Raw genomic sequence first — 15,019 nt, 5'->3', positions numbered from 1 at the left:
TGTGTGTGTGTGTGTGTGTGTGTGTGTTGTGTGTGCGTCTCCATATGTTTCTCGTATTTTCCAATATGGTTTGATAGGCTGCAAGAGTTGTCAGGAGTGTCTTACTTGAAAGGGGAAAGTGTAATTGGAAACACTAGGGTTACACTTTAGTTATCTCTCTCTCTCTCTCTCTCTCTCTCTCTCTCTCTCTCTCTCTCTCTCTCTCTCTCTCTCGGATCCTGCCCCGCGTCCCCGCTTTGAGAGGAGAGTGGTGGCGATGGTGATGGAAGCGGCGACGGGAGATTAAAGAAGAAATGGAAGAAATATTGGCGTGTTGTCCCTGAGGCAATCCGTCTCACACTGCAGCGCTATTCTCTCCTCCTCCTCCTCCTCCTCCTCCTCTTCCTCCTCCTCCTCCTTCTCACCTTTCTCTTCGTCCATCTCAGTTCGCTCCTTTTCCGTCTATAAATAACCACACTTGTCCGACCCCTGACACTGTACATTATCACCCTTGGTTTCCTTCCACCACCATCACCACACCACTTTCAATGAATTTCACCACCACCACCACCACCACCACGACCGTGAAGTTCGATTTATTAGTCGCAAAAAAAAATAAATAAATAAGATAAATAAAGTTCAGAGTATGGTATTGACGTCTCGATACTTTACGCCTCAATAAAGCCGCCGATTGTCGAGACTGAAGAAGAATAAGACAAATAAAATCCTGCTCGGCTTTGTTTGGAATGACAGCACACGTCCGCTGAATTTCTTGGCCTTTTGCTTCCCGCTGAAAAATGGGAACTGCTGTGGCGGAACGGTTGTTGCTGTTGCTGCTTTTGTTGTTGTTGTTGTTGTTGTTGTTGTTGTTATTATTATTTTTATTCTGCTGCCTGAATGGGAATATGCGTTTGTGATGGCAGGAATTTGTATTGAATATCCGCAAAATATAACGATAAAACAGAAAATAATATTTTCGAAGTCGGGTGAATTGAAAAGTGTTCTATGAAATCTTTTGTGGATATTCTGAATAGAAGGATCGTCGGTCAGTTGACTGCCGTGTTTCTTTCACAAGCGAAAAGCTATTCGTCAGGAAACTTCAATGTGCAAATAGCATGCAGGAGTCAAATAATGAAGAGCCTCATTCCTTGCACTTCATTGACCTATGAGAAAATCATATAAAGAAATTAATTACCCAGTTCGAATAGACAAATACTATGCGAGAATATAAAATATGTACCTGAACAATAAAAAAAAAATCATTGACCAAGGAAATCATTATTATAGAACTGAACCCTAAAAAAGAAATAATAATAAAAAAAAAATCATTGACCAAGGAAATCATTATTATAGAACTGAACCCTAAAAAAGAAATAATAATAAAAAAAAAAAAACGCCCAGGAACGAGGTTATGTGGCGGTGACTTGGGCGGCGGCGCGTCAGACGTGGGCGTTGGGTGTCGGATGAATAATGCAACCGTTAATACCGAAGTGCATGAATGCAGGGATGAATCAGTAACATGAAGGGAGGTCAGCGGTATGAATTGCGAGCACGGCCTGGGATGGTGACTCAGCGGAATGGTTTAAAGATTCAGACTCAGACCCACACACACTTTCCTCTTCAGAATACTTCATAAAGTGGTTAAGTGCAGGTTTTCGACACAGAATGGAACCTCTTTCCCTCTCCATTCCTCAATCCACTTTCCATTCCTTTCTCTCTTCCCTTCCTATCCCCAAGATTTATTAAATTTTTCTTCACTTCTTTATCTTATTTTTTTTATCTTTTCTTCCAAATTCTCCTCTATTTTCTCTTCCTTGCCTTACTTCTCATTACTTCTTGACTATCCCTTCTTTCTCTTTCTCCTCATTACTTCCGTGACCTCCTCTTTCTTCCCTTTCCTCCTCTCATTAATTCTTTATTTTCTCTTCCTCCTCTTTCCTCTTATCACTAATCTTATTTTTTTTCTTTCTCTTTCCTCTTACCACTTCTCTACCCTTCATTTCCCTCACTCCATCCACCCTCTTTCTTTTAATAAGCTCAATGACCTCTTTTACATTACAGAGTTTCCCTCACATAACTCCATAAACGTTTAAATTGTCAATGAATTTTTACATCAAACTCGCCATATAAAACATAACCATATATTTCACGATCAAATTACTGACGACAATAAATAAATAAATAACTGCAATAACACTTATCTTTTAATCAACAGGGATGCACAAAAAAAGAATGATATATAAGGGTGGTTTAAACGAGAAGAGAAAACGTAGCGGAAAGAAATGAAGGAAGAGAGGAAGAAGCAAGATTTATAGCAATGAAAGAAAACGAGGGAGGGAATTTAGTCTCAGAGGACAGGAAATGGAGAAACCGTGGAAAGAGAGAGAGAGAGAGAGAGAGAGAGAGAGAGAGAGAGAGAGAGAGAGAGAGAGAGAGAGGAAGGGCAGATAAGAGTAGGGGAGAGATGGAGGAAGAACGAGATGGGCGGAGAGAGAAAGTAAGAGAATGGGTGGGGGGGCAAGGCAGTTGGGTAAGAGAGGGGGAAGGGAGATAGGACCAAGAAGAGGGAGGCGCGAAGAGAGGGTATAGAGTCATAGTAAGATAGAGGAAGGGAACAGCAAGAGAGAGGGAGGGAACAGCAAGAGGGAGGAGGAAGGGACGTGTGTGTTAGACGACGAGACAAAAGAGAAAGGGAACTCACTGTGATCGGGGGTCCCAGAACATCATCATGAACTCTTCCCGAACCGGCTGACAGGTTGCCGCTCCTCGCATCGTAACTGTGGGAAAGAACACTGCCATCAGAGAGGAGAGAGAGAGAGAGAGAGAGAGAGAGAGAAGCTACTCGTCGTATCTGAAAAGAGCACAAAGAAGCTTTTTTCGGATCATACGGAACACACGGTCAGTTATACAATGACTCGTTTCCAGTGATCCTATTGTGCAAAAGAGCTGAAATCTTTTATCTGTGTGTGTGTGTGTGTGTGTGTGTGTGTGTGTGTTCAATGACATGATTTTGCTCTCAGATTCCCAGGATGCTCGTCTCGGCCATGTTGACCTTTCGTCACAATTACCACGGAAGACATGGAGACTGAGAAAACTAAATCTACGAACAAGGAGTATATTCACCAAGCACACGTCGATTTTTTAATTACTCATACTTCTATGCACCCATAATTGTCATCTGCTCTTTCAGCCTCCAGGCGAACGAAAAAATGCTTAAAGAGGCACCGTTTTGGTAATTAAGTTTTTTACCAGTGGTTTATTCGTTCATCTCCTGTATGTGATACCAAAGTGTTGTGGCACTTACTGTATTATTGCCATGCCGTGGAGAACGAATGACACAATTTCCTTCCTCTTATAATATGCCGAACAGTTCCCATATCTGCCCCTAAGTAGCGTGAAGATAGCCAACGCTCTCGCCCTCTCGCCTCTGTGGCCTCACTGCCGCAGCTCAGTAATTGGTAAACGGCAACCTAGAGGCGCGCGTGACGTCAGATGAAAATGGTTTATGAAATGGCTGTATAAAGCATCTGTCCAGAGCTCCGAGCGTGGATGTAATAGTGATGTGACAGCGCAGTGGTCGTCGCCCCATGCTCAGTGACGCCACGGCCTGGAATTATTCGCTAAGGTGGAAACTGTTTCGCCTCGTCTCCTTTCACCGAAGTATTTTTTTTCCCTCAACTATTAATGTCAACAAAAATCATAACCATAGATTCCAACCATAAATTCTAAATTCCAGGACAACGTCTGCCGATGATGATGATGATGATGATGAGATGATGATGATGATGATGGTTACGATGACAACTACCGCCGCTACTGGTGTGGGGAGGCACTACTGATTGAGAGAGAGAGAGAGAGAGAGAGAGAGAGAGAGAGAGAGAGAGAGAGATCGCATCCACAACAAAATAATGTTTCATCGCTCACAGAGGAAACACTCCTGATAAAATAAGCAAATGTCACCAGTGTATTGTTAAAGGAAGTAGTTTACCAATCTCCCCTAACAACTATTCCTTAAATCAGTGTTCGTCTTTTTCCTTCCGCATTTTCCTTTCCACTTCCTCCTTCCCGCACACGTAGCGCCGCCTCGCACCACCACCAGGGGCGCGCACACAGCGACACGGCAGACCAAACGTTCCGAGAAAGGATAAGCAGTTCTTTTGCATTTTCAAGCACGATCTCGGTATCTTTTGAAGAACTTTTCCACCCGCTCAACCACCCTTCATGATACGGCGAGTTTCTTTTTCTGTCTTTTTTTTAACTTTTCCTTCTCTCTCTCTCTCTACTCTCTCTCTTCTCCTCTCTCTCTCTCTCTCTCTCTCTCTCTCTCTCTCTCTCTCTCTCTCTCTCTCTCTCTCTCTCTCTCACTGACCTTGGAGTTACATTTTCTTCGCCACTTTTCCGTGTCCTCAAAACTATCACACCCAATCTTCTCACTCCACTAGTGAGAGCGAAAATCTCTCACGAGTCTCATTAGGCAAGTGTGGCCATGACGGAGAGTAAGTTTATGATGTACACTATTTCTACAACTACTACTATTACACTCTCTCTCTCTCTCTCTCTCTCTCTCTCTCTCTCTCTCTCTCTCTCTCTCTCTCTCTCTCTCTCTCTCTCTCTCTCTCTCTCTCTCTCTCTCTCTCTCTCTCTCTCTCTGCTCACACACACACACAGCACACACACACATATATACATTAAAGGCATACATAATCGTAGCGGAAGGAATGCGGTCAGTAAATCCAGGACTAAATACATCAAACAAGGAAGCGGGAAAAATATAGCATGATATCTTAACCTAACCTAACATGACGATGATAACGGGTTCCTGGGAGGTTTTTTTTATTATCGACTTCATTATCTTATAGACACTTCTAGAGGGCCACAACTTTCCAGCAGCTTTGTAATGTTTATTCATGTTGATCGACGTTTCAGTTTAGTCTACAGTCCGTATTTTTTAAATGTTTTGTTCATGTTCTCTCATTATGATTATTTTCAAAGGCCACAAATATGATAAGCCATGTTTTAATGAGTGTCTTTTCCTATTTGATGCAGAGTCTTTGTTAAACTATTACTGAAATTTTGAAAACACTCGAATATCCTAATAGCTTTCACTACAGTCTGTTAAATGTAGTCCAAATGAGACTCTCAAAACACTGGAGATTACGGGCTTACGTCACATGCATACATTTTGCTTCATATTCACAATTCCTCACAGCTGGACCATTCCCGCTGGTAATCACCATAAACCATCATCACCCCTTATACTAGTTTATGGCTGAAATAAACCCTCGTCTATCCCGACTGGGTTTACGGCAGTGTGTCAATTTATGGTAAGGCTTACTGGCGTTCCTTTTCCATCTCCGTCGTTCCACAATTCCATCACGCGGACATTCGAATATTACCCTTAGTTTATTTGGTTATCAAGGACCCTTATTCTCAAACCTTTTCGCTCTCATAAGGACAATTTTGAAAGGCCACAGAGAGTGATTAGTCGTGTTCTCATGGGTCTTTTTGTCTTTCATCATGCAGGTTCCTTGTTAAACTATCACCAGAATCATCAAAACATTCCCTGAAAACGTAATAACTTCCACGAGAGTCTGTTAAAAGCAGTCGAGATAAGACCCGGAAACATTTAGGACTATGAGCTGAAGTGTGTGTGTGTGTTGTGTGTGTGTGTGTGTGCATGGGGGTGCTGTTCCTAGGGGGTGAAATCTGTGAAAGAGGTTAAGGTAATTTCCCCTAGTGGTGGTGTTGGATCTCGTTCCTCCCGCTCACTAATGCGCTGGTCGTTCATGTTCGATCCAATAAATGGATAATATTCCTCAAGGGGAGTGGAGTGTTTCATTTTCTGACCGGAAAAACACCAATACACCAATTTTTATGATGATGGATAGTGCTGGTGATGGTGGTGGAAGACGTAGTAGCGGTAGTAATAGTAGTAGCTGTTGTTGTTGTTGCCGTTTTACTACTACTATTACTACTACTACTACTACTACTACTACTACTACTACTACTACTACTACTACTAATAATAATAATAATAATAATAATAATAATAATAATAATAATAATACGTGGTAGTAGTAAAATAAGTAGTAATACCGGAAATAATAAGTCCACTTTAGAACAGTAGTAGTAGTAGTAGTAGTAGTAGTAGTAATAGTAGTAGTAGTAGTAGTAGTAGTAGTAGTAGTAGTAGTAGCGGTAGTAGTAGTAGTAGTAGTAGTAGTAGTAGTAGTAGTAGTAGTAGTAGTAGTAGTAGTAGTAGTAGTAGTACCAACAGCAGAGAGCAGCAAGAACGATAACAACATTAGAAACACCCCTTAATAACATCATTTTGGACACCAGCTCTTCTGTTATCCACCTCCTCTACTCCTTCAACTTCGTCCTCCTCCTTCTCCTGCTCCTCTTGCTTCTTTATGCTTCGTCCTTCTCCTCCTCCTGCTCCTCCCGTTACTTCATCTCTTCATTCTGCTCGTGCCTTCTCCTGCGTATGGTCATTCCCAGCGCCAGGCAATCCCGGACGCCTGGTGTGCTGCCCTCGTATGCTCCGGGTGAGTGCTGGAGCTCCACTTGCTCACAGGATCACACTTCCCAAGAAATTACGAGGCCTCAGACAACTCCCCCCTCCCCAACATACTCCCACACACACACACACACACACACACACTTCCATCTTGCGACATTACACCTAAAGTACATAATTTAATTTGCAAAGCCTCCCACTTCTCTCTCTCTCTCTCTCTCTCTCTCTCTCTCTCTCTCTCATCTCTCTTCTCTCTCTCTCTCTCTCTCGTCTCTCTCTCTCTCTCTCTCTCTCTCTTATTCATGCACTTTACATTTTCTTTTTCATCAATGCAAAGTCCAACGTTTAACTTTTCACTGCAAAACTTTTCTTCAGATTTCCAACATTGCGCTGAGTTTATAACATAATATATACTCTGCGTAAAATAACTCCCTAAACTGGCAATAATTTCCAGAAGTATTTTTCAGCGACTGTGCTGGAATCCACATGTTATAGCGACACCCAGCAGACCGGAATGGAAGCGCGGCGCCATTGAACCAAGTTTGCGAGAGGGAATGTTGGATTGAGAGCAAGGTGAAGCAGGAGATGGCCGGTTCACTGCGCTATTCACTCCCGATCTACTGCACCTTTATTTATATCCATGTGTCCGCCTATCTTTTTTTTTTTTTATTGTTTATTTGTCCCTACGTCAATACTGATGATGCTGACGATAATGATGACTGGTTTGATGGTAAAATGTCTCTTTTGTTTTTATTTATTTTTTTCTTTTTCCTCTCTTTCTGTATATGTCTCTACGCCAATGTTGATGACGTTGATTGGTGGAAAAGAGTTAAATGTCTGTCTGCATGTCGCTTCCTTTCTCTGTTTATTTGTCTCTGGTGATGTTGACGATGATGATGACTGGCTGAGAGAATTAAATATTTTTATGTCGCTTTCTTTCGCTGTTTTTATGTCTTTGTTAATATAAATGACGGTAAAAATCAATATAACTAACGTATTTTTTGCCATATAAGACGTGCGCACTTTTTCAAATAAAGAAGATTCGAAAAATCACCCTGCGTCTTACATCACAATGGTTGGCTTTTGGCAGACCTAAGGGGTTATAATTATCTAGAAGTCGAGTAATATACCACATTGAAATCCAGAATATTCCGTCTGTCAGTCTCAAGTCCTCTGATATGTCAAGAACCAACCAGTCCTCAGTTGTTGTAAAAAACTGTCAACAGATCAGAGAAATCGAGACGAAGGGAAGGCAAAATACAGTGGGAGGAAGTGTGGCAGATTATCCGACTTCAGAACCAAGATTATATGCAGCGTTGGATGTAGTGTTGCCTCATTGCCGAGTCTCCGTGACCGTGTTGCATGAATAGACAACACACGTCTCCTGTCACCGGCTATCCATTCCTCGATGGCCACTTTTCTCCCCAGGTATCAGCAAAGCGAAGAATCGATAGCACGCATAATTCATACTCGGCACTGTACTCACTATATGTTATTACGTATTATCATAATTGTTATATATTAAATGTAATTGTCTCGCTACACGTGGCAGCCTTCAGTGGTATCCAGTAACGGTGTTGCTGGTTATGAGTAGAGCCTAAATCAATGATAAGACTGCAGGGAATGAATGCGTACAACACCCAACATCAATAAGGAGAAACAATTGGCAAAAAACATCAACAACAACAACAACAACAACACTAACAACAACTACTACTACTACTACTACTACTACTACTACTACTACTACTACTACTACTACTACTACTACTACTATTAATACTAATATTAATACCAATACTAACTACTAACGACTACACTACTACTACTACTTACTACTACTACTACTATTAATAGTAATACTAATACCAATAACTACTACTACTACTACTACTCTTCGTCCTCTTTTTTTTTATCATTTTTTTCTTCCTTTTTTTCTTCTTCAATTAGTACTGCACCAACAATGGCAATAACAATATAAGCCATCGACAATAATAATAAGAAGAATACCGGCAACAATAAACGAAACATTAGTAGTTGTGTGTCTTCTCGGTGCTGAGAATGGGAGCTTTATCAAACAAAACAATGACGCAAAAGCCACGGGAAGCTGCTAACAAAAGGGAACCAGAAGGAACACATTAATTCAGGAACTTAGGGGAGAACCAGTTACCTAAATTTTCCAGCAACTATATAATTCCCAGGATACCTAAGTATGTAGATGTCTTTTTTTCAACATCAGTTCATTTATTTCTGGGTCCAGTGTAATAAGCTGGTGCAGGTGCTTTGTATTTCACTCTGATATGAATATGTTTGTTTTTGACATGAGAGAATTTTGTGCTTGTGTGTGTGTGTGCGTGTGTGTGTGTGTGTGTGTGTGTGTGTGTATAATGCATCTCTCTCTCTCAGCTCTCTCTCTCTCTCTGTGTGTGTAGTTAATGCCTCTCTCTCTCTCTCTCTCTCTCTCTCTCTCTCTCTCTCTCTCTCTCTCTCTCTCTCTCTCTCTCTCTCTCTCTCTCTTACACACACACACACACACACACACACACACATACACACACACACACACACACACACCACACACACACACACACAACACACACACACATACGTCTCATGTTACGGGTGCACTTTTGTTATAACTTCCTGCAGGTAACTTTTTCCCACCTATGCTCGGCAGCTCCAAGCTTTTTTTCCTCTTTCCCCCTTTCGCTGTGTCATCCATTTTCTGCATAATATTGATACCACTGTTTTCCTGGCCACTCTATGTCTGGCAGCCGCATTCACCAGCACGTCAGTCTAACACCAATACTCTTTAACCTTTGCGGACTCCACTTTTTTATTTTTTGTTTCGCGATATTAAAGGCAAAATATCTCACCGTCACTTCTCAAAATTCCCTTCCTTTCTGGCCACCTGGCGGGGATCAATGAGACTCAATGTTGCGGATTCTCTTGTATTGATCAATCGACTCGCTACCGTTTTCTGAGTGGATTTTAAAATACTACTTATTCCTTTTCTCTTGGATCCATATTGCTCTGCGTGCTTGAGGTTTATCGAGGTATTGACAGGTTCTGAGCGCCCTCGCCACCCTGTCAGTCTTTTGTCCCCACCTCGCGATTCGAAGATCCCTCAGGAGCAGAAGGCAGCACGCGAGTGTAACCCTAGATCATGCAGTTGTCACAGGCTTTGATGTTCCTCTTACTGCTTTCATCTTTACGTTAGCGGTAAAGGGCAAAGCACATTCCTGATCTCTTGTTATACGTGCATGCAAGCGCTCTCTTGACTGGTTCTGCATGCCGGGAGTCTCTTCTCAGTATTCATGTGAAGGTCAGCCACGCCAGTTTGTCTTTATTTATTTTATGGTGAGGTAAAGTATGTAAGGCTATGTAAAGGTGTTTATCTAATGTAATCTATCATCACCTAACACAACACAACCTTGCCTAACCTAACATAACATAACATAACACCCTTAAAATAACACAATGCAATGTAATCTAAACATGACATAAGTTCCCTCAACAAAAAAAGCAACTAGGGTGCCAGATCTTCCTGCGAACCAATCCCTCGCTTACAACTTGAGTGTATTCTGAGAGGGGAAGATAACAACTCCTGCCTTGAACTGTGAGTGTAGTTTAGAGTTGCATTGTTGTATTTCACTGCACTGAGCGGTCGTCGAGAACAAATGGACTTGTGCTCCATTAATCTGCTTCACTGCACCAGTATTTTATCACTCACCGAGAAAAAAAAAAAAAAAAACTTAGATTTTCCGAATTCTTACGTTACTGGTGCTCTTGCCAAGTATGTTGTATTATTCAGCTTTTTCCCTTCAGCTCTTCTCTCTATTTTTTCCTTCTTTCTTCATCCTTCTCTCTTTTTTATCATTGCTTGTTTCTTTCTTCCACCGCGGCGCTGTCTGGAACGTCAAATATGCTATCGAAGAGGCGTCTGTCTTGGCCGCGCGAGATATTGCATTCCTGGGGAGCTTAACAAAACCACCCTGCTCTTGTTAAGCTGGGGGAGAATGCCCGACCTTACCCATTTCTTCTTAAACTTAATTGTAAGTTTGTGCAAGTTGAGTACAAATGATTGCACACTGAACCTTTCTGCCTCTTTAATTAACTCCTCATGTTAGGAACTAAGGAAATTCTAGATTGCTTCTTAGTAGTAGTAGTAGTAGTAGTAGTAGTAGTAGTTGCCGAAGTTCACAAATTTGGTCCGGTAAGATATACAGGAAAAAAATATGAAAAATTATGTAAATCACGGACGGAAAAAAAAAAATCAATGCAAAGGCAAAGGAAGGATATGGAAAAGGAAGAGAAGGAAGAAGAGAATGGGCGCAGAGACGCTTCAATCAAGTAAATCATCTGCGCGAAGCTTCAGAATAATGTCTCGCACGCATGGCTGGGAACGAACCACTTTGGGGAGTCGTTGTAATAACCAGTAATTGCCTTTGTTAAACGCATATTTAGTCTATTATATGGAGCGTCCTAATTAAGGGAAGATAACTGGATGGAATCAGGCGCACCATGCCACTAAATTGGGAGCCTGTCACGTTTCCGGTAAGCGATTGATGTTCGACTTTTATGAAGCTTATTCAATCACAGCGCCGGATTGGATCATCATTTTTAGCTTTTCTTCTACTTTTTTACAACGAAAAACTAACAAAGATATATTCGCTCTCTCATTCTTCTCAGCAGTGCAGTGGCAATAAAATGTGAATTCTCCATGCTTCCTTCCTCGCGACAAGAAGATGTGCGTGTTTCCAGTAAGTTTGTAGTTGTGGTCTTTAAAATTAGGTAAAATACGTAACTTTCTGTTAGGTTCTTAAATTCAATCGGGCGTTTAAAATTTACTTTACGAGTCACATTTTGAATACTTTCCGCGATTTTCTTACATAACAAGTTTTTTTTTTTTTTTATTATAACCCTTTTCTTTTATCTTCAGTAGTAACTTCTTTGCAATTGCCCAGCACTATTAATCCAGTCCAGCAGATCGATGCCATCACCTGCATTTGTGGACTGTTAAAATGTAAAACTAATTGCAAAATCTGCATAAATCGAGGAATAGTTTTATCTCGTTACATGGGTGTACTCATGAACTCAACTAGCTATTCAATATGGTTTTCGAAATTAATTAAAAAGAAAAGAACGACACTTGTATCTACGGATTTACGATTGAGTCATCACTGTCTGTCTTCTCTGATAATATTATTTCGCCCTTCTGTGTATTATCCTTCCTTCCATTCTTTATCCTTTAACGTCTTTCAACTTTTTTCTTTCTTTTCTCTTTTTATCTTTTTGCTCCCCATCTCTTCTTTACGGTTCTCCCTTCCTCAGTTTTCTTAGTTAACTTCAACTTTATTTTTCTTCGCACCTCTCCTCCTTTTCTTCCCATCTGTCTTTCATGTTTTACCCTTCATATTTTCTCTCTCTCTCTCTCTCTCTCTCTCTCTCTCTCTCTCTCTCTCTACTCTCTCTCTCTCTCTCTCTCTCTCTCTCCTCTCTCTCTCACAGCTGCTCATAATGTTCCCCATTTTCCCTTCTTACCATCACTCCCCTTCCTGACTTACTACCATTTTTCTCCTCATTCTCATTTACACTGCATCTTACTTCCTCCTTTTACCTTTCACACTTTCACTCTCTTCTTCCACATCTCCCTCCCTCCCTTCCTGACGCCGGCCCTTTTCCTTCGTTTTTCCCTTGCTATTGAGAGTCCCAGTCGGATAAAAACAACAAAGGACTTCTCGGGCTCTACAAGTTCTCTGTACGAGTATTGGCTTATCACTCCCTGATTTGGCAACTCGGCACCACAACAAGAAACTCGGTGCAGCTACTTTCTCCCTATAACACAACGCTTACTACACACACACACACACACACACACACACACACACACGTCCCAGGAGGAGGAAGAGGAGGAAGAGGAGGAGAGGAGAGGAGAGGAAAGGAGAGGAGAGGAGAGGAAAGGAGAGGAGAGGAGAGGAGAGGAGAGGAGAAGAGAGAAGAGGAGAGGAGAGAAGAGGAGAGGAGAGGAGAGGAGAGGAGAGGAGAGGAGAGGAAAAGAAGAAGAAGAAGAAGAAGAAGAAGAAGAAAGAAGAAGAAGAAGAAGAAGAAGAAGAAGAAGAAGAAGGGAAAAAAAGAAGGAAGAACGACAACAACAACAACAAACAACTTTATTGTCTACCTACTTTTCTCTAAATGATCCCTGAAAACTTGTTAAAAGTCAGATTTTATGACTGTTTTAACACCTTGTGTGTGTGTGTGTGTGTGTGTGTGTGTGTGTGTGTGTGTGTGTGTGTTGTGTGTGTGTGTGTGTGGTGTGTGTGTGTTATTTTAGAATAAGAATAGCTACATGAGCACCAGCGTGATAGAGGCAACACCCATCAAGTGGAGCTCCGTCAGTTAGGCGTGACTGGAGCCTCTTACCCGGCGGAAGGAAAAAGTTAGGGATGGAATGTCTTCCTTTTCAGTTTCCTGGTGAGAAAAAAGAAGTGGTCTCCGTAGCGCAGCAGCAGGTCGGGTGTCAGTCCGAGTGTAATGTTTCTGGACAGGCGATGTGGGCACGCCCTGCTTTTGTGCCCCGTTTCTTTTGTAGGCTTATTCCTCTGTAGCTTTTTATTGTGAGTAATATTTCTCATCCTGCTCTCTTCCCGTCATGGAAATACTATATTTAAGTAAAAAATAAATAATATATTAAACAAATTATGTTTATGCATAAATACATCGACATACGAGATGGGGGAAGTACTTCAGGAATCAACTAATATGCCTAGTGTTTTGCAGTGAACCTTCACAACTACTTCAGTGTTATACTCGTATTAAAAAATACACGAAGTTGGGCAAGTCTCACATGTCTGAATATCGAACTGGCACTATCGTACAGTAATTGATTTACAGTTTAAGCCAACCAGCTAATTTCTGAAACGTGCTTTGATTTTCGAATGATCTAGACAGTCAACCTACTGATCTAATCCATCGTCTCAGCTGACACAAAATGATGTTTTTTCCCAAATGCAGCACGTCTTTTCCGGGACAATATTACTCCAACATGATCCTATGCACAAGTGAAAAGTTTGTTTCAAGCACAATATCTGAAACCCCAATATCAGTCTTCAATAATCTATCTTTCCATCAGTCAACACTGACGGTAGTCTCACCAAAAACGGTCGTCAAGTCCTGAAATTGTCATCTTTTCATAACGGAGACATCAATATATTGTCCTTGAAACTTGTGCATAACGTCACATTGCAAAGTATTGTTCAAGAATAGAACACACGTAGAACTAGTCGTCACCCTCCATTACTGCTTCCCTTCTCGCAGGCCTGTCGTCTGCCTTGTCAGACTGGACGCTCCTGTGGTATTCCAAGCAGCTCACGGAGGACTGCTCAGGGCCATAAGTGCGTGTCCTTGAACTCTGCCTCCAATTAAAAACAAGGAGCGAGAGCTGCACCACAAATACCCAATTTTCCACTCGCTGATACCGGCACGCACGATTTCCGAGATTATCAATAAAACCTTTTGCACCACAGTGCCAATAACAGTGGCGCAGAGTAATGTGCAGGCGGCAATAAAACGAGAACCACTGCAGGGTTCCTTACATCTCCACCTCGACCACTTCCTATTATACTGACAAAAGTTAGAAAAGACGCTTTTCCACTCACGGAAACCACCACCATCTAGTAGTTCTCATGACAACGACATCCTCTCACAAAATGAGATTACTATGTGAAAATTTCAACCATGACCTGACGCCCCAGCAGCTGCCCCACCGTGCTGGTCACTCTGGCCGCCTCGTCTCTTCACTGCCGCCTCCATCAGCCGCAACACCAGGTTGCGTGTTACCTTTATCTAGTGATGCGCTCCATTTTCTTTCTTGTTGCAATGGCACTTGTAAACGCACATACAATTATTGCATCTGGCTTTCGTCAAATATCGGAATATTTGTTTCAGTTCAAACATGAGTCACCTCAAGAGTATTCTGCAGACACTGTCTCGTAAAAGTCTATTCACCCAGACCGCATTATGTGTGGTAGGCATAATGTCTGTTAGATATGAATGAGACTAAGATGATGATGAAGACTAAGAGAGAGAGAGAGAGAGAGGAGAGAGAGAGAGAGAGTGAGAGAGAGAGAGAGAGAGAGAGAGAGGAGAGAGAGAGAGAGAGAGAGAGAGAGAGAGAAATATAAGGGCACTGAAGTCGCATAAGCAATTACTAGGGAAGAATGTAGTCAAATAAGAAAAACAGGTACTTGTTGTTGAGGTAGGCAACTACATGGTAGAAGGGAACAGAGAGAACAATCTGCGAGTGAAGAATGGGAAGGAGAAAAAAAAAATGAATCAATCAATGAATTGCGGTTTGAAACTAATAGAATTTTTTGTCACCACTTTTCTCACTCAGATATTCCCACAGATATTGAAATATTAGTGTGTGTATGTGTGCGTGTGGGTGGGTATATATGTGTGTGTGTGTGTGTGTGTGTGTGTGTGTGTGTGTGTAGTGTGTGTGTGTGTGTGTGTGGGAGG

General features: G+C 41.7%; 1 protein-coding gene across 4 annotated transcripts in view; it reads right to left on the bottom strand.

Moving 5' to 3' along the window:
- LOC135115060 (nephrin-like) overlaps window positions 1–15,019 on the bottom strand; it is a 116,057-nt gene that overhangs the window by 36,966 nt on the left and 64,072 nt on the right. For 3 of the 4 annotated variants that reach the window (XM_064031540.1, XM_064031542.1, XM_064031541.1), the window contains exon 4: window positions 2,681–2,756. In XM_064031540.1, coding sequence (XP_063887610.1) covers window positions 2,681–2,756 — 76 coding nt within the window. Of the gene's footprint in view, window positions 1–2,680; window positions 2,757–3,283; window positions 3,442–15,019 lie in introns of those variants that run through there. The other variant, XM_064031543.1, reaches the window with a different exon arrangement.

The sequence above is a fragment of the Scylla paramamosain genome, chromosome 28 (assembly GCF_035594125.1).
Source record: "Scylla paramamosain isolate STU-SP2022 chromosome 28, ASM3559412v1, whole genome shotgun sequence".
Classification (NCBI taxonomy): domain Eukaryota; kingdom Metazoa; phylum Arthropoda; class Malacostraca; order Decapoda; family Portunidae; genus Scylla; species Scylla paramamosain.
Note: the sequence above shows the minus strand (reverse complement) of the source record. Positions and strands in the feature narration are given on the sequence as shown.